Consider the following 18,269-nt stretch of genomic DNA (forward strand, 5'->3'; position numbering starts at 1 on the left):
GACCACGCTTGCGTGGATTTGTGGCTGGCAGGCTGACCCGTGTGCGGGGTAACCCGCGCGCGGGGAAGCTTCACGGGTTCGAGTCGTCAAACATTGAGCAGCGGAGGTGTGCCGAGGGGGACCGGGAGGCGGTAAGTCGTCGTCGCCCGGCGCTGCTTGCAGCACCATGGCGAGGGCGCTAAGAGGTTCCTCTTTTCCGCGCCCCTCCCCGCAAGGCGCGCGATACACACGGGCACCCTACCAACAGAGTACAGAGAGTCCGCCGCACGAAACCGAGACCCCTCTGATCCCCCCACCCCCTTGCTAATATAAGGGCCCCTCGATAGGGCCGGACAGAGGCACACACACACACACACACACACAGGCGGTTTTTTCACGTACAGGCGCCTGGCTGGGGACCCCGCAAAACCCGCTTCTAGCCAGACAACGCCCCGGGCTGGCGGCGCCCGCTGCCAGCCGCGAAATCTGAGGTGCGGCGCTCTACGGATCGCTGGTCGTGAGGCATTGCCATCTTTGCCCGAGTGTCCGTGTCCTTCGCGAGTCACCGATGGGGAGCGGGGGGGGGTGCGAGATGCACAGGGGAGGCTGGGGAGGGGGGGGTCCACTCTGAAGACTGCCGACCGCGGGGGGGGTTTTGTCCCACAGGGTTTTACCCTCCGCGTGAGGATCGGCGCGGCGAGGGGGTAGGTTCGAATTCGCCGCGCAACATTTCACCCCCACAGGACCCCGCCCACCCCCCCTCATGGTCCCACCTAGCACCCCAATGAGCTTTCGCACCCCCTCCTTGCGCAGTGTCCCCCACTATGTGTCGCCGTCTTCGGGGCACGCTATCCTGTGCAGTCAGGGCAAGTGGGGGCGAGGCGCAGTCCCATCTCTCCTGTGTACGGGTGGGTTCTGTCCCTAGTCTCGGAGGGGGGCTTGAAGCTAAGAATATTTTATTTTTGCAAACGTCAGCACGGGCACGCAGCGGAAGCATGAGGAAGGAATCTGAGACGCCGTCCTGTATGTTTGAGGCAATCCGAGCGGACGTTACGGCTATCGGCTTGGTTCCTGGTGGGCGGACACGGACACGCATGCTCTTTTGGTGTGGAACGATTCATGATCATGGTGACGCTGTGTTGCCCTTGAGCTAGTCCTTCCCCGGTCGCCTAGCCTCTGCGCTGTCTGGCGGACGCCTGTATGCCATGCGCGCGGACCACGCTTGCGTGGATTTGTGGCTGGCAGGCTGACCCGTGTGCGGGGTAACCCGCGCGCGGGGAAGCTTCACGGGTTCGAGTCGTCAAACATTGAGCAGCGGAGGTGTGCCGAGGGGGACCGGGAGGCGGTAAGTCGTCGTCGCCCGGCGCTGCTTGCAGCACCATGGCGAGGGCGCTAAGAGGTTCCTCTTTTCCGCGCCCCTCCCCGCAAGGCGCGCGATACACACGGGCACCCTACCAACAGAGTACAGAGAGTCCGCCGCACGAAACCGAGACCCCTCTGATCCCCCCACCCCCTTGCTAATATAAGGGCCCCTCGATAGGGCCGGACAGAGGCACACACACACACACACACAGGCGGTTTTTTCACGTACAGGCGCCTGGCTGGGGACCCCGCAAAACCCGCTTCTAGCCAGACAACGCCCCGGGCTGGCGGCGCCCGCTGCCAGCCGCGAAATCTGAGGTGCGGCGCTCTACGGATCGCTGGTCGTGAGGCAACTGGCAAAGATGGCCCTTCCGGCCCTCCGCTGCACCATCCGCGGCGGCACGCTCGTCACCCCGTCGGGCACGCGACGCGCCGACCTCGGCATCGGCGACGACGGCAGGATCGCAGCGATCGAGCCGTCGCTGCCTGCCGGAAGGGAGGACATCGACGCGACCGACCTCTTCTTGCTGCCTGGCGGTGTCGACTCGCACTGCCACATCGAGCAAAGGACTTCCAGCGGCCTCACTCCGGTCGACGACTTTTACTCGGCCAGCGTCAGCGCCCTCGCCGGCGGTACCACGACCGTCGTGCCGTTTGCGTGCCAGCACCGCGGCAAGCGGATCCGCGACGTCGTCGCCGACTACCGAGCGGTTGCGGCTAAGGCTGCAGTCGACTATGCCTTCCACGTCATCGTGACTGACCCGAGCGAGACGCACGCGATCGATGACCTGCAGGCCTGCTTCGCGCATGGATGCTCCTCGGTCAAGGTTTACATGACCTACGACGCGCTGAAGCTCAACGACACGGAGATGCTGGACGTGCTCGAGCTCTGCAGGCGGCACGCGGCGATGGTGATGGTGCACGCCGAGTCCCACGACCTCATCGCGTGGATCACGAGCCGGCTGCTCAACGCCGGCAGGATCGCCGCAAAGTTCCACGCTGTCGCGCGGCCCGCCATCGCCGAGCGAGAGGCGACGCACCGCGCCATCTCCTTTGCCGAGTTCATCGGCACGCCCCTCCTCGTCGTCCACGTGTCAGGGCGCGAGGCGGCCGACGAGATCGCTCGCGCGCGCCACCGCGGAGTGCCCATCTACGGCGAGACTTGCCCGCAGTACCTCACTCTCACGCTGCGCTGCCTGTGCGCGCCTTTGGACGGCAGCAAGTTCCTCTGCTCGCCGCCGCTGCGCACCGAGGCCGACCAGGAGGCGCTCTGGGAAGCGCTGCGGCGCGGCGACCTACAGGTGGCCAAGATGTAGCCGAGGTCTAGCCGAGATGTAGCCGAAATTTAGCCCGAGGTATGGCCGAGGTGTAGCCGCGGTGTAGCGGAGGTGCACAGTCGAAGAGTCGCTGAGATGCGGCCGAGGTGGGTGTAGCCGAGGTGAGGTGCAGCCGCCACTTGCAGGTGATCAGCAGCGACCACTCGGCTTACAACTTTGCGGGCGGCGGCGACGCCTCCAAGACGGCGGGTGGGGCGAGCACGCCCTTCAGCAAGGTGCCGATGGGGCTGCCCGGCCTCGAGTGCCGCATGCCGCTGCTCGTGTCGGGCTACCTGCACGGGCGGCTCGACAGCCTGCAGCAGGTGGCGCGCCTCGGCTGCGAGATGCCGGCGCGCCTCTACGGGCTATACCCGCGCAAGGGCGTGCTCGAGGTCGGATCGGACGCGGACGTGGTGCTGTGGGATTTGGAAGCGAGGGGCAAGATCACAAAAGAGGCGCTCCACGACGAGCTCGACTACACGCCGTTCGAGGGGATGGTGGTGCGCGGAGAGGTCCGCCGCACGATCCTGCGCGGCCGCACTGTCTTTGAGCGCGACACCGCTTGCTGCCAGCCCTGCGGCGGCGGTGGTGGAGGGCGCAGCAGTCGGGTGACCGCCCCGCGAGGCTCCGGCGAATACATCGCGTGCGTCAAGCCGGCGCTGCCCGACTGGTCCGGCGAGTGGCCTGACGGAGGGGATGTCGTGGCAGAGCGCTGCATCGGCCTCTTGGGCCCGGCGCTGGACGGCGAGGTGGCGGAGGGCGAGGGCGGGGTGAGCGGCGTGCTGCCTCCCTCCCTGCCTCCAAGCCCACCTCCCGGATCTGGCGTCCCCTCTCAGCTGACGCTGCGTCCGCTGCGCGGCGTCGGCGTCGAGGTGCTCGGAGTGAGTGCAGCCTCAATCAGCGAGGCGGCCGAGGGCTCGCCGCTCTTGCGTCGGCTTGCCGCTGTGCTCGACGAGCATTTGCTAGTTCTGCTGCACGGGGACAGCGGCGGCGACGGCGACGGCGAAGGCGTGAGCTCTGGGCGGCTGTCGCCCTCACAGCTTCGGCAGCTCTACTCCAAGCTTCACGCGGTGCGCTTCCCCGGCGTGAGTGTCGGCCTCCCGCCCGAGCGGCCGCCGCCGTCACCCATCGAGCTGGGTAGCACAAACTTGCGTGGCCGGTGCTTCCCCGGCTATCCAGAGACCAACGTGGTTGGCTTCGCCGCGGCGGTGGATTGGCATGGGCTCAAGGGCAGGCTGGAGCCGTCGGCGTGGTGGGAACGGCGCGGCGGGCAGTACCATCACGACGGCGGCTTCTCTGCCTCCGCGCCGCCGCCCCCCGCTCTCGTGGCGATGTACTGCGAGGAGGCTCCATCGGTGGGGGGCGGCACCCGATTCTTTTCCACCCGGCTTGTGATGGAGCTCGCGCCGCCGGACGTGGCGGCCCGTGCGCGGCGCATGCGTTGCCGCTACACGAGGGGCTTTGGGCGCGTGAGCGCCGGCGAGTACCCGGTCATGAGCTGCAGCCACCTGACGCCGACGGCGCCTCCACCGTCCGAGCGCGACGGCGCAGCAGCAAGTCCGCCCTACCAGAGCATCACCGAGTTTGAGAGCCTCGAGGCGCTCGCGTTTGGGCATGGCGGCGCCGACGCCGCCGAGTACTACCACCGGCTCGTGCAGCGGGACTCGCGCGGCCGCGAGTATGTGGTGGTCCACTCTGTCTGCCTCGACCGGCTGGAGGAGCTGCTGGGGGAGGGGGGGGAGGGGGGGGAGGAGCGCGGGGAGGCCAGCGAGTGGCAGCCGTGGTCGTGGTCGGAGTCCCAAGCGTTTGTGGAGGCTCTGCTCGCGCCCGCGGCCGCGTCACCGACCGAGCTCGCCTGGACTCCCGGCGACGTGGCGCTGTGGGATAACCTGCAGACCCAGCACAGCGTCACGCCGTCCGAGGTGTACACAAGCGACCCGAAACAGCGGCGCCTCATGACGCGAACGGCGATGCAGCCGCTGCAGGACGTCCTAGCATCTTAAAAGGTCCCCATGCCAGTTTCGGAGGGCAAACCCTGCCCGGCCCTTAGAACCCCAGATAAGGCCCAGGTGTGGCCTAGAGGGCATCAGAGAAGGGGGACCAAGAGGAGTCGAGTCTGAGCCGCCCCGCATAGAGCCCATGTCTTTGCCCCCGAAGGGGTCGCGTTCAAATGCCCGGAACGGCCGTCTCAGTGGCTGTCCGGCCAGCGCTATCACCGTCGCACGGGCGGGGACCTGTTCCTTTTTACCCATCTCACAGTAGAGAGGTGTCCGTTTTTATTTATTTATTTGGGCAAAAACGGGCGATGAATTGAGTTCTTTTTCTTGTACCCCCCAGCCGTAGGCGTACGTAGCCGCGCAGGCGCGGGGGGGCCAGAGGGTGTCCATGCGGGGGGGGGGGAGATGGGGTCGCGTGGCCCGCCGCAGGCGCCGATTTTTTCGGAGTTTCTTTTCGAGGGTTTTTACTTGTTTTCATGGGAATTCGGCGGACTTGCGGCCATGCTATCACGCCTTGCGACAGCCTGTCGGCGCTGCTGACCGTGCCATGATGCACAATTGATCACCTGCATAGCTCGCGGCCTTAGTATCAAGCATTCAGTGACGACCTGATCGTACGGCCAGTAGGAAGGTGTCCTTCCATCGTGTGCACGCTTCTGGCGCAATGCGCGTCGCCTCGGATTGGCTGCTGGCACTCTTGAGGCTATGCCTACACAGCCTCGCGCGCATGGGCAGTCAAGAGGGACCACGCACCTTCTCAGGACAGCGCCGGTGCCTCTCTCTTGGACCGGCAAACTTGGCGGTCTCGTGTCACCAATGTGGGACCAGTGCGGCATCGCGCCATCGACAGCTCTGAACTGCGCCTCACCACTGACCGGTAAAGGCCGCCAAGTGGGCCAGCACAGGTCGCACATTGTGGCAGCAGTCAGCAGTGCATGTCTGATAGCTAGAGCAGCAGCGTCAGGGTCGCAGGGTCGGATCGTGTCAAGCCTCTCGCCCGGCCGGCCGTGTGCAGATGTCGGCCTGTCTGCTGTCTGGAGTGATCTGTCGGCGGTCAGTACGACCAATCAGGTCGGAGTTTTCTGATGGTTGGAGGGTCTATCTGTATGTACTCCTCGAGATCTCTCCACATCTGCCCTCTAATCAACCGTAATCATTCGGGAAGTTGGTACACATAGCACATGGCGCTCACCATCCCTGGCGTACTGAAACAGGCGACGCGTGCCGCTGTCTCTAAGATGGAAGCAGGAAGCCTCCAACCCGGCCGTGGTTCGAACCCACATGTACATGTGCCGAAGCGTGAAGGCGTTGAGGGCCATGAGATCTGAGGCTCACCCATTGAGGAAGTGAGGAACTGCTCGACCCACCCGGATCCTGCTGAACAAGCTCCTCTTGTAGCTCGATCGGTCACACCGCCATCGCCGTCGGGGAGAGGGGGGACGACACTGCTTCGGCAGCGTGCACCTCGATCCTGTACCGTGTTTGCTATGACCCCCCCCAATGAACACTCCAGTGAGGGAGGGCGAGACGATCGAGGGGTCCCGTACCACGCGGAATCGACCCTATCCAGTGCTCAAGTGCTCAAGTATGAGCGAGTATGAGCGCCGGAGCCCCGTTTCCGCACTGCTGCGCGGCGCACGGTGCCTCCGGGGGCCCCCGCGACCCCCCAGAGAACTCTTGCCGCTCTTCTGTGTCGGGTAGTGCGACGAGGGGTTAGGCGGCTTAGGGGACAGAGATTGAAGATCCCTCACACCAAGATCGCTAGCTGCTGCGCTGCCCCTCCTGCCTCTCGAGTCCGATCATCAGCTCCGATCTGATTCTGAGTGAGTGTCCCAGTCCGACAACCAGCAGCCGCATTCGTCGCAATGTGCCGGCACCATCCACGGCTGCCATTGCCGCCGCCGCGCCCGCACCGAGAGCGGCGGTGCGGCAAGGAGAGGGGCGAGCCCGTGCCGGTCGGATGGCGTCGAGGCGCCCATCTTGCACTTTGGCGCGCGCGTCGGCCAGGTCACCACACTGGTGTGAGTGTAGGTAGGTGTCTCGCGCCTTGCGGGGGGGGGCGGAAAAGAGTACCCTACCTATTCCCAAGAGTACCACTCTTGGAGCGCCGCCACCACCGCCCAGAGCGCAGGTACACTGGCTGGCTGGTGCTCGCTCGAGAGCGAGGACGGCGGCCGGCCCTCTGGCATCACTCGGGCTGCGCTGCGACGAGAGAGATATTGTAACAGATTGGAGAGAAGGAGGCAGACGGCCGGGAGCAAAGATGAGAGAAGGGTACCAGTCATAGCACCACACTGCCCCGGATCGCCGGGCTTCGAACGGCGGGCGCCGGATTCGATCCATCCAGGGTCATGATGATATTAGAGGCACAAGGGACGGACCGCCGGCGACCGCCACGACGGCTAGGAAAGCCGCGCCGCGGGGTCACACTGCCAACCGGGCGGCTATATGCGCAGCATGATTCTCGCGCTCCTGACGTGGGCGTCCGCTTCCACGTCCGCGGCGGGTTTTTTCACCATCGCCAGCAGCGCGATGACGCAGGCGTCGAAGAAGAAGCGATGCAGGCTGCCGAACGGAAAGCGCATGGTGCCATGGGCAGACGTGATCACGCGCTGCTATGCAGAGAAGAATCCCGACTTGCTGAAGGTTTGCACGTCCCGCCAGTGTCCCAACTCTGTGGCCTGCTATGCGCCTGTGACGCGAGTGTCGTGCTGCCTGCCACGCCGAACGCAGCGCACGCTTCTGGGCCCCTCCTTACTGTTCTCAGCCCGTCGTACAGGCTTTCTGCGGAACATCGAGTGCAGAGGGCTCAACCACCTGCGACAAGATGGCCCTATATCGGTTGCGCTGCCATTACGCCAGCCATGGGGTGCAGGAGAATCGACCAGTCTGCAGCAAGTCCGACGTTGTGCAAAAGATCCAGTCGGAGGCGACAGAAAAGATAAAGAGCCTCAGAGAGGTGAAGAATGCAACCGGCACAGAGGAGCATGGAGTGACCCTGCCCCGCAAGCACCCTAGCGTGCGGATAGTGCGTCCGAACGAGCCCTCGCCCGAGGAGGGTCCGAGGTGGGTGTGGCCCGAGCGGTACGCCCCTGTGCGAGGAGTCACGGACGCGTGCTCGAAGGTTGACTTCAACATGAGGGGAGCGACGGCGGACACGCGCTGCCGGCATTTCCTCCGCTCGCGAGTGACGGCGCCAAATTGCAGCGGCCGGCCGGAGATGGTGCCGCGAGTCCTCCACATGACAGGCAAGGGGCCCACTCCCAACTTTGCCATGGGCATCAACATCAAGGCCAACCCCTCCTTCTTTCCGGCCTACCGCGACGACGCTGCAATGCGCACCTATGTCGAGCAGCACTGTGGGCAGGAGGCAGCACTCGCGCTCGACTGCTTCGTCGCGCCGGCATTCCGCGCAGACCTGTTTCGTCACTGCGCCCTCAAGACGCACGGGGGGGTGTATGTCGACGGCGACCTCATCCTCACCGTGCCGCTCGAGCGGGCCATCTCGATGTGTAACGGCGCCACCATTGGCCAGGATCCAGCTCGGGGAGGTTTCCTCAAGGGCAAGATGTCGAGCACCCTGCGGCACATCAATGGCAAGCAGATGAAGATCCTGGCCGCTGGCAGGGGGCACCCGCTCTTCGTGTGCATGGTGCGCGAGATCATCGCGCACGTCAAGCAGCGGTACGTGACCCCCTACTCGCTGAACTACACGGGCCCCGCACTCCTGGAGCACTGCTACCAGTCGCTCGGTGGCGACGAGTCCGCGCTCGACGTCGCGGTCACGTACCGCGACAGTCGAAATGCCAAGTGGCCCTATGGGGGGATGATTGGCACTGACGGCATGATTGCCTTTGAGCAGCCGAACCGGTACGACTACCAAGAGCTCGTGGACGAGACGGCGCGCGCGAGGGGTGGGCATTACGACGCGCTGGTTAAGGCGGGCGTCGTCTACTCGCCCACTTGCAAGCTGCGCGCTTCCGCGGAAGCGCGGGGACCTCCTCCGTGAACGCTGACGAACGTTTTTTATTTTTATGGGAGCACGTGTGGATGAGTTTTGAGAAATACGTGAAAGCAGCCTTCGCATAGGCGGGTCGGCAAGTCGGCCCGACAGCACAGCCGTCCCCCGAGTTGTTGGTGGCTGCGCCTCCGCTGCCGCCGCCTCCGCTGCCGCCGCCTCCGCACGAAGGATACATTGTGCCTATATGCGTTGCGTGCTCGCGCTCCTGGCGCTTGCGTTTCGTTTCACCGACGCCTGTACTGCGTACGCTGTCGGAAAGGGCGCATCGGTCGACGGGAGTGTAATGCTCTCCCATTCAGAAGATTCGTCCAACACACACGATCCAAGGATAGCATTCGTGCCAGCGGCAGATCACGAGGAGGGATCAAAGATGCCGGTGTACCCAGACGGCGAAAACTACCCGCGCTTTGTTGGCGTTGATCGTGGCTCGACGTATGAGCCTGTGGGGGCGCAAAAGGCGACGAAGCCGCTCGGGTATATTGATCAGGTGTCGCACACCATGGCATACATTGACAGCACGTATGCGATGCAAAACGAGTGCCACCTCATGTTCGGCGAGTCGACCGCTTCGTCTGCGTTTCGCGCTCTTGATAAGGCCGCGGATGGTGGCACGGCCCTCTTTTGCGTGAACGAGCTGACCCGAGTCGCAGCCCAGCGCGTGTGCAGCGCGCGTGAGGCAATCAAGCTGATGGGGAGCCTCGCAGAGGAGCACGGCTTCTACGGAGCCGATGGAGGCGCGGGTGAGGTCCTGATGGTGGGAGATACGGAGGAGGTCTTCATATTCCACATCCTATCCGACCCCACAAAGAAGAGCGCAATCTGGGTCGCGCAGCGCGTCCCCGACGACCACGCTGCCGTGATCGCGAACTGCTTTTCCATCCGCGAAGTGGACCTCGACGACTCGCACACCTTCCTTGGGTCGTCCAACATGAAGTCGATCGCGCTCGAGTACGGCCTGTGGGACGGCAAGGGCCTGCTCGACTTTAGCGGCGCCTTCAGTGGGGGTGAATACGCCTCCAAATATTATACCGGTCGTCGCGTTTGGGACGGGTATCGCCGTTTCGCACCGTCGCTCAAGCTTAACCCCGAGTATGGCTCCTTCAAGCTCGACCGCCCCTACCCAGTGTCAGTCAAGGTGGACAAGAAGCTGAGCGTGCACGACCTCATGGCTGCGAGCCGGTCGCACTACGAAGGCACTGAGTTTGACATGACAAAGGGCCTCGCCGCCGGCCCCTTTGGCTCGCCGGATCGCTATGGGGAGGGCAAGGGTCAACCTGGCTATTCGAAGCCACCCCAGGGGGCGTGGGAACGGACGGTGGGTCTCTTTCGCACGACCGGCACCAAGATCATCACGGCCAACAGCAATCTGCCCGACGCGGCGGCGGGGACGGTCTGGTGGGCGGCAGGCGACTCCTCCAAGTCGGTGTATGTGCCGAGCATGGTGTCTGCCGGCAGTGTGCCAATGTCGCTCTCGCTTGGAAACGAGGCGGAACTGGACCGCGGCTCCGCCTTTTGGGCGCACCGCTACATTGCCAACCTCGTCCAGCTGCGCTACAACTTGATGATCCGCGACGTCAACGCAAACGCCAAGCACTGGGAGGACCGCGCCACCGACGTTGTCCAAACCGAGATTTACCAGGTGCGCTCAGCTTGAGAAAGAGCAGTAGCTGCGGGCCCTGACCCCATTCTGGCCGCCCGACGCAGGCGTGCCGCAAGAAGTGCAGCCCGGAGCAAATTCGGGCCAAATTGGACGCCCATGCTGCCGGCGTGCTCAACGCAACGTGGTCGTTGGCAGACCAGCTGATGGTCAAGTTCGCCAACGGCGGGCTGACAACTGGCTTAAGGCCGGACGGGTCGGTCGAAAGCGTGAACCTCGGCTACCCATGGTGGTGGTACGCGCTGGTGGGGACGTACGTTATGCACGGCAACGAGCACCCAAAGCGGTGAGCGACCCGTGCATGCGCCGGCCCTGCTGCGGTGAATGCTCACCCGACGTTCTCCGTTGTAGCGTGGGGAACTTGCCTGGCGGCGAGACCTGGGGAACGGGCGCCGCGGAGAAGCCGGGCCCGCCTTCGTCCTTCCTAGTAGCGCGCCTCGGCTCGCTTCGCACCGCGCTCGCCGCGCACTCGCCGGCAGGCTGGCTAGCGCTTGGCTGCGCAACCGCGCTGGTGTCGGCCGGGTTCTTGACGCGGCGAGGCCGCGACGTCTTCATCCGCGGCGGGTCCGAGAAGGCACCCCGCGTCGCAACGGCAGTACCCGAAGACGGGTACACTGCGTTCGCCGCGTGACGGCACGGGACAGTGCTCAGTGTTGCGTGATGGTTGTGTGCCCGCGGATTCCACGTGACGCCGCAGGCGCGGCGAGGCAGGTGAGCTACGGATGCACGCCTGGTGCCGACTTCGTGATCGTGTGAAAAAAACACTCCTCATATTATGGCGCCGCGCGCTAGTCGATAAAATAATTTCGCTGAAGTGTACAAGGTAAGGTAAGGTAAGGTAAACTTCTCCACACACACGAGGTGGTGGGGCAAGGGGGGGCAACCCTCGCGTCTCCACGTCTAACGACAAGTGTACAGGCAGGCGCGTGGGTGCTCGCGTCCACCCATTTACCCCGTTGGTGTCCAGTCCGAGCCTGACTGTTCTTCACCATCGATACACACATACATGCCCGTGCATTAGCAGTTTTTGATGCCGCTTGCGGAGACGGGCATGCGCGCGCACCACATTCGGTATTCATCCAGTAGGTTGCGCTTGATGTCAGGGCGGATGGTTGACTGATCGTGCGTCTCGCCGATGTCATCTCTCAGATTGTAGAGCGCCACTCCACCCTTGCTGCCGTGGGAATAAAAGTTGGAAAGCTTCCAATCGCCCCAGCGCACAGCAAAATGTCTTCCATCCATCCAGAAGAGCAGGTCGTGCGGCCGTCGGCTCGTCGCCTCCCCTGTCACGAACGGCAGGAGGTTCGCGCCGCTGAGGTCCGCCCCGCTTGGAATGACGGCGCCCGCGGCGGCCAAGAAAGTCGTGTAAAAATCGAAGCTCATCACCGGCTCTGTGTACACCTGAGAGAGTCGAACACGGAGGCGCGCTCAGCAGGGCGCAATTGAGTTGTCGGTAGCGCGACCTCGATGCTATTCACTAGGGGAGAGAGGGCTGGGCCTGGCCGCGAGGGATCGTGCCCGGCCACCGCATGATGAAGGGCACGCGGATGCCGCCTTCGGCCAACTGATTCTTATTGCCGCTGAGCGGCCCGGCGCTCCCCATCAGCATGATGTCTGGCCACTCGCGCGCGATAGCGCGGCGCGGCCCCGAGATCGCCCGAGATAGCGCGAGATCGCCCGAGATAGCGCGGCGCGGCCCGGGGCGGGGTGGATGGGTTGGGAGCGAGGGGGCGGAAGTGTTCAGTGCGGTAGATGGCGAGCTCGAGGCGCGTGAGCCGGACTTGGGAGCCGGACCACCCCCTCTTGTTATCTGCGTTGTTGAGCCAGGACTCAACATACTCGGGCTTGCAATCCCAAACTGTCACTCCCCTTTCTCCCGGCCGGGGTGGGGCGGGGCGCGCGCGGGTGGCGGCGGGTGTGCGGGATGTCTGTGGGCCCGAGAGCGATATGCCATGTCCGCCTTGCTTTGTTTCCTAACATCGAAGGCTAAGCTCAACAAAAAAAAGGATGATTTCCGCCCGCTTTGCCCCACAAACGACCGGTTTGCCCCCACAAACGACCGGTTTGCCGCCCCTGGCGGCGCGTCGCTGCCTCCGCCCTCGCCCCCCTCTCACCGCCCCTCCGCCTGAACGCGCACGCAGGCGGCGGGCCATGAGCTCCGACAGCGGCTACGACTCGAAAACACGGAAGCAGGTCGTCTCCGAGCTCACGATGCAGGGCCTGGTCGCGCTCGGGGCCATCATTACTCTTGAGCGTGTGGACTGGGAGCTCCAGCCGTACGCGTACGCGGCCGTCACCAGCGACCTCGAGACCGACCGCGCGCAGGCTAGCGGTATCGAGGCGTGGTATCCTCGGGTCAAGCGGGCTGAAGAAAACCGCGACCCGGCACTCGACACGGGCGGCCTGCTGCGGGCTCTTTCGGACCGCTACCTCCCCGCGCTCTTCGGCGCCGAGCTCAACACCACCACCGGCAAGGAGTGGTGGATGGCGACGATCGGGACCCTGCCATGCAGCATGCCGGCGGTGCACAACGTAGCGGGCAGGAAAGACGCGATCCTCAAGCGCGTCGAGCTCTTCCGCACCGTGGAGCGCACTTGCATCGTCCTCTTGCAGGACGCGGGGGCGCCCAACGGCTGCGGCACCCGCTTGGCGGCCGTGCCCGGCGGGGGGGCGGAGTCGCTCGGCGTGTGCAACGCCGAGGAGTTCCTCGCCGGCATCGTCGAGGCCACGGGCCTCTCCGAGGAGCAAGTCTTTGGCACGTGGACCAAAGCCGCCGACGTGCGCCCCCCCGCCGGCCCCGGGGGTTTTGTGGGGTGCGGTGTCGGGGTGGGGGCCTCGGGTTTTGGGGGGGGGGGTTTCCCCCGGGGCAAAAGGGGGGGAGAAAAAAAACCCGGGGGCCCGGGGCCCTTAAAAAGGGGGGGGCCTTTGGGGGGGGTTTTTTGGGAGCCCCTAACCTCCCCGGGTTTTTTGGGGGGGGGGGTTTAACCCCCCCCCCCGGGAAAGATGTGGGGGATGGCCACAATTGGGGCCCCTTCCAATACAGCAACCGGGGGGGGCCCCAAAGGAGGGGGGCGAGAAAAGAACCCATTCTCAAAGGGGGTGGGGGTTTTCCGGCCCCGTGGGGGGGCCCTTGTATTTTTCTTTTTCAGGAGGGGGGGGGCCCAAAGGGGTGGGGCCCCCCTTTGGCGGCCGTCCCCGGGGGGGGGGCGGAGTCCCTCGGGGTGTGCAACGCCGAGGAGTTCTTCCCCGGGATTGTGGAGGCCCCGGGCTTTTCCGGGGAGCAATTTTTTGGCCCGGGGGCCAAAGCCGCGGGGGGGGGCCCCCCCCCCCCCCCCCCCTCTCCCCCTCACTCCCCTCACCCTCACCCTCCACCGGCCCCGCTCTCTGCGTCTCCCACCCTCCCCTCACCGCCCGACCCGCGCCCCTCGACTTGTCAGCGGCCGGGCTGCGACTTCGGCGTCCTGCTCCGCCTGGCGCGGCGCAGCGGCAAGGACGTCGAGTACACCGACTTCTCCGACTCGGGCTGCTTCCCGAAGAACTCCGTTTTCGCGTCGCGGGAGGCGCGTCCCTCCCCCCTCCCTCCCTCCCCCCCCCCCTCCCCCTTCCCCCTTCCACCCTCGGCTGCGCAAGCAGGCTGGCGAACCCCCACCCACCTGGCGCGCACAGGTCACGGTCTCCGTCGGCGAGCAGCTCTACCACCTCTTCAGCCACATCAAGGACTTCGACGAGGCGGTCGAGTGCGTCGTCGGCTGGCGCGACCTGAACGGCTTCCTCGTGCAGGAGGTGCTGTCCTTCACCAAGCGCGACTTTGAGTCGCCGCCTTCGCACCAGGGCAAGGTTGGCTCGCGCGACGCGAATGGCTGCGTCGAGTACCTCAAGCTGCCGCTGCCCGGCCTGTGCGCCCGCCTCTTTTGGCAGATCAAGAAGGCGGGCGCGCCGCCTGTCGCGCCCGAGCAGCTCAGCCGAGACCCACGGGCCGTCGGCGCGTCCTCCCTCTGGAAGACGGTGCACTCTGTCAGCTTGGCGATCCCGCGGCTCCTTTGCCCGCCCGACCAGATCTGCGGCACCGGCGCCAACGGCCTCGGCTGGGCGTGCAAGCCGTTCGGCTCCGGCACCATCTTCTCGTTTACACCGTACGCCTCGCCCGCCTGCCCCCCTCCCCCTCCCCCCTCCCGCGTCAGCGCCTTCATCCCGTCTTCCCTCGCCCTCACGTGATCAGGTCGATGCTCGTCCTCCCCGGCCCCCTCGCCCTCCTCCGCCACCTGCGCCTCTACCTCCGCCGCCACCTCGTCGACGGCATCGTCCGCTTCCTGCCCGACGTCGTTCCCATCGTCGAGAGCTCGCGAGCCACCTTCCTCGGGCTCGTCGTGGAGCGGATCCTCGGCGACGCGCTCGTCGAGGGTGTCGTCGGCACGATCATGCCCTACCTGGTCGCCGAGCCCTCCTCCCTCCGCTCCGGCGTCGCCGCCCTGCTCGACTCGCCGCTGCTGCACGAGGGCACGGCGCTTGCCGACTTCCTGGTTCATGGATCGTGGGAGAACAACTCGCAGTCCGCGGACAACTTTGTCTCAGGCGTGCGGCGCCACTTCAAGCCCATCCTCGACTCCGCCCTCGCCGAGAACCTGCTCGCGCTCGTACACAGCGCCGCGCCGGGCGTCGAGTCTCTCGTCCACCCGGACGTGCGGGCGACCGAGGCCCTCCTCTCCTTTTCTTGGATGGGGCAGGGCGTCGGGCTGGAGCACCACCTCGCATGGCACGCCACGCCTCTGGCGGTGCGCCAGGCGCAGAACGACCAGCTGCGCACTGCACAGGCCGCCTACTCGGGGCCGGGCGGGGCGGGCCACGCGCTGCGCGAGGAGGCGCTGAAGGTGCGGCGCGACGGGCTGTCGGACAAGGCGGCAGCGGCGGAGGCGGCGGAGGCGGAGAAGCAGGCGGCGCTTGCGAGCGGAGGGGCAGCCGCTCATGTCGCCGAGCTCAAGCGCGACGAGCTGAAATCGTTTGTGCGCTCCAACGCCGGCGCTCTCGCCCCGCTCCTCGACGGCAAGCTGGTGAACGATTGGATCACCGGCCTCGGCTTCCGCGAGGCGCGCAGTGCGGTTGTCGCCCACGCCAAGGCCCATCCTCTCTCGTTGCAGCTGCCCGATGTGCCGGCGGCTCGGTCGTTGCCGCGGTCGGCGGCACGGTGCGGCTCGAGCTCGCGCGCGCCGCCGCCTCGTGCGTCGGACGGCCAGACTGGCCGCCGCGCGGGCAGCAAGCAGGCGGCCAAGCGGCCGCTCAACTCCTCCCCCCCCCGAAAGGGCGGCGGTGAGTCCGATTTTGAGCAGGCAACCTGAGGTGCTTGCCACCAGGTGCACCTGTCATGTCGCAGTACAGTTGCATGTCACTACAGATTCGCCGAGATTTGAACTCTCACTGACTCTCTCTTTTCAGTGTCGGCGCATGTGAGGCGCATGTCCCTGAGTCTCTCGCTTCGTGAGCGGTGTCCGTCCGGTGTGCGGTGAGCAGAGCGTATCCAATGTCTGTGTCCTTGAGTGTGACGCCCGTTTCTTGTCGCCTTATTACTGCTGCTGCTGCTGCAGCCAGGGATCTGGCGCCCTGACAACAACACGTGAATGAAGCTTCACAAAACGCATCTCCTCTCCCGGCTTCATTCACAACGCATCCCAGTCCAGATCCTGGAGATCCGTCCCCTCGACTTTCGCGCGGCACACCGGACACACCGCAACAGCAGCGCGCTCCTCCACGCGCTCCCATTCCGCAACGCACGGCTGGCAGCACCAATGACGGCAGGGGCAGAGCTGAACCCACTCGGCACAGCTGCCTCCCCCGCGTTGGCAAATGGGGCACGCCAAGCGCTCCGGGTCGTGCAGCTTCTCCACCACGCCCTCCGACACGAGCTCGCCCACGGGCCCGACCAGCGCGTCGCGCGCTGCGCGTGGCAGACTAAAGCGCCCCGCGTCGTCACGGGCAATGTGCTCGCAGGGCGACAGCGAGTTCTCATGCACGAGAAACTCGCGCAGCGCCGTGAAACCACTCTGCCGCTCCTCGGGCCCGAGCAGCCAGCGCAGCCACGCCACCGCAATCTTCCGACGGTCCGGCGGCCACGCGTCGTACAACTCCACCAGCCAGCGCTGCCACGTCGCCGAGCTCTCCTCCTCCAAGTTGGGGTTCGTGATCTCGGCGAGAAAGTCGAGCAGCGCCGACTGGGCGTCGCGCGTGCGCAGGCGCGCGTAGAAGGCCGCATGATAGCTGTACTCCCCCACCTATTGAAGACAGAGGGGAACCATGGTATAACCGACATTTCTGCGGCTGCCATGCATCCGTGCCGATACAGTGGGGTGTGAATACGTTGAACTCAAGCGTCACACCGGCATCCAAGCGTGTAGAGGGATGTGTGTGTGCCGCATCTAGGCTCCCGACGTACACCAGCGTGTCCTCGCCCGCCGCGGGCTCGTACTCGTACAGGCCCGCCGTTCGCAGCAGCTCGTGCCACTTGTCGATCGCCGCGACGCCCGAGCTCGCCTCCGCGAGGAGGAAGCTGAGCCGCGCCGCGCCCTCGCCTCCGGCGAGAGCCTCCCGAGCGTCGGGTATCAAACAGCCGCCGCGGGTGTCGACCAGGCCCCCAGACTCCCTGGGCGACCCGCCGACAGCGTTGGAGAGGCGCCACGGCGGCACCGCCTGCTCGTATCGCACGACGCCGTCGACGGACACGGCGAGGTCGAGCAGCCACCGAAGCGTCCCGGACGCGTCGCTGCTCGGGTCCGGGTAGACGTCGCGGATGAGCGCGGGCGAGTAGAGCGGCTCGTCGGCGCAGACCACCGCCGCCCGCCGCCAAACCACGAAGTTGCGGAGCACGTGGTACGGCTGGATGGTCTCCGGTAGAAGTAGTGCGAGATCGGCATCGCGCTCTCGGAACGGATCGACCTCCTCAAACACCGTGTCGATGTCGTGCAGCAGCTCGAGGCCCGAGCGCGAGAGCAGGGCGTGCACCTCCTCCGCCGTGAGGACGCCATTGAGCAGCCGCTGCGTCCGCACGCACTCGGGCGCGGGCCAATGACTATAGCAGGCTTGGAGCCAACCGGCGTCGCCGTGTTTGTCGTCACGGATGCACTCGTCGGTGTCCTTCCTCACGAAGACGTAAGTCCCGTCCTTCAGGATCACCTGGTAGGGAGCGCCCCGGGCCTCGAGGTTGGCCGGCCAGACCTGCGTCACCCGCCCCTCCTCCCACAAGGCCGTAGGATGCGGAGGGTGTTGACGGTTGAAGCCCGGGCGCGCCGACCGGTTGCAATAAACGCGTTTGCCCGGGCGGAAGCGGAGCTGCTCGCTGGCGAGTCTCTCCATGTCCGCCTTGTGCACCTCCACATACGCCCGCACTTGAGCCCGGCTGCGCCGGCCCGCCTCCTCTGCGGCCTCCGTCGCCGAGCGAACCGCCTCCCTCCACACCTTGGCGCGCTGGTGATCTTCAGGGCGCACGGCGTCACCCTCGCCGATCACTCCCTCCGCGGCGCGCAGAGAGTACAGCGGCGGGCACCGAGCCGACGCCGCGCTCCGAGGGTCGAGCCGCGGGGCTGGCGGGCGGACAAGGCTGCTCTCGCCGGGGCGGCGCTCCTCGTCGGAGCCGCCGGGAGGCCGGAGCCGCCGAGAGGTCGCCGCTCCTTTCGCCGCCGTGGCCGGCCCGGCCTCGTCGACCTCCATCGCCCCGCCCTCGTCCACCTGCATCGCCTCGCCGCCCGCCTCAGCCTCGGAAGGCGCCTTGGGCGGCGCGGCGGTGGAGCGGGAAGCGGCCGACTGCGCACGTGTGGCGGTGTGTCGGTAAAGGAGGGCGGTTGGCGGTGGGGGGAGAGGGTGGAGAGTGCGGGCGGGGGGTGGAGTGGGGGGGTGCGGGGGGGGGGGGTAGATGTGTGTGCATGCGCCCCCGGGGGGGGGGGGGGGGGGGG

The 18,269-nt window shown here is 66.0% G+C and overlaps 6 protein-coding genes across 6 annotated transcripts in view; 4 read left to right on the top strand and 2 right to left on the bottom strand.

Annotated features, from left to right (window-relative positions):
• Positions 1–1,703: 1,703 nt before the first annotated feature.
• On the top strand, positions 1,704–3,208 carry EMIHUDRAFT_71123 (hypothetical protein; the record flags this gene model as incomplete). The annotated part of the gene is made up of 2 exons (XM_005787646.1): positions 1,704–2,642; positions 2,804–3,208. Coding segments are annotated over 2 exons (1,344 nt in total), but the record flags the coding sequence as incomplete, so codon positions are not given.
• A 3,894-nt stretch (positions 3,209–7,102) lies between these two features.
• Positions 7,103–8,663, top strand: EMIHUDRAFT_227592 (hypothetical protein; the record flags this gene model as incomplete). Its single annotated transcript, XM_005787647.1, has 2 exons — positions 7,103–7,300; positions 7,434–8,663. The coding sequence occupies 2 exons, from the start codon at positions 7,103–7,105 to the stop codon at positions 8,661–8,663; spliced, it is 1,428 nt and encodes a 475-aa protein (XP_005787704.1).
• Positions 8,664–8,859: 196 nt separating this feature from the next.
• On the top strand, positions 8,860–10,963 carry EMIHUDRAFT_227593 (hypothetical protein; the record flags this gene model as incomplete). Its single annotated transcript, XM_005787648.1, has 3 exons — positions 8,860–10,314; positions 10,380–10,618; positions 10,684–10,963. The coding sequence occupies 3 exons, from the start codon at positions 8,860–8,862 to the stop codon at positions 10,961–10,963; spliced, it is 1,974 nt and encodes a 657-aa protein (XP_005787705.1).
• A 386-nt stretch (positions 10,964–11,349) lies between these two features.
• EMIHUDRAFT_227594 (hypothetical protein) lies at positions 11,350–11,941 on the bottom strand (the record flags this gene model as incomplete). The annotated part of the gene is made up of 2 exons (XM_005787649.1): positions 11,350–11,733; positions 11,876–11,941. 2 exons carry the CDS (start codon positions 11,939–11,941, stop codon positions 11,350–11,352), a joined length of 450 nt encoding a protein of 149 aa, XP_005787706.1.
• Positions 11,942–12,382: 441 nt separating this feature from the next.
• Positions 12,383–15,906, top strand: EMIHUDRAFT_455351 (hypothetical protein). The gene is made up of 6 exons (XM_005787650.1): positions 12,383–12,394; positions 12,474–13,110; positions 13,770–13,874; positions 13,999–14,465; positions 14,672–15,104; positions 15,306–15,906. Exons 2-6 carry the CDS (start codon positions 12,484–12,486, stop codon positions 15,663–15,665), a joined length of 1,992 nt encoding a protein of 663 aa, XP_005787707.1. The 5' UTR covers positions 12,383–12,394; positions 12,474–12,483; the 3' UTR covers positions 15,666–15,906.
• Positions 15,907–15,983: 77 nt separating this feature from the next.
• The window catches only part of EMIHUDRAFT_227596 (hypothetical protein), a gene marked incomplete at both ends in the record, with an annotated part of 3,850 nt that continues 1,564 nt past the window's right edge, over positions 15,984–18,269 (bottom strand). The window contains 2 exons of the mRNA XM_005787651.1: positions 15,984–16,595; positions 16,759–18,120. Of these exons, the coding sequence (XP_005787708.1) occupies positions 15,984–16,595; positions 16,759–18,120 (1,974 nt within the window). The remainder of the gene's footprint in view (positions 16,596–16,758; positions 18,121–18,269) is intronic.

This window comes from Emiliania huxleyi (assembly GCF_000372725.1).
Source record: "Emiliania huxleyi CCMP1516 chromosome Unknown EMIHUscaffold_140, whole genome shotgun sequence".
NCBI lineage: Eukaryota > Haptophyta > Isochrysidales > Noelaerhabdaceae > Emiliania > Emiliania huxleyi.

What these genes read in the sequence shown, in the direction of transcription:
- EMIHUDRAFT_455351 (XM_005787650.1), top strand. Translation starts at nt 12,484, where the DNA reads ATGAGCTCCGACAGCGGCTACGACTCGAAAACACGGAAGCAGGTCGTC. An exon ending in CGTGGACCAAAGCCGCCGAC is followed by an intron (nt 13,111 to 13,769) that starts GTGCGCCCCCCC and finishes TCGACTTGTCAG; the next exon opens with CGGCCGGGCTGCGACTTCGG. An exon ending in GCTGCTTCCCGAAGAACTCC is followed by an intron (nt 13,875 to 13,998) that starts GTTTTCGCGTCG and finishes TGGCGCGCACAG; the next exon opens with GTCACGGTCTCCGTCGGCGA.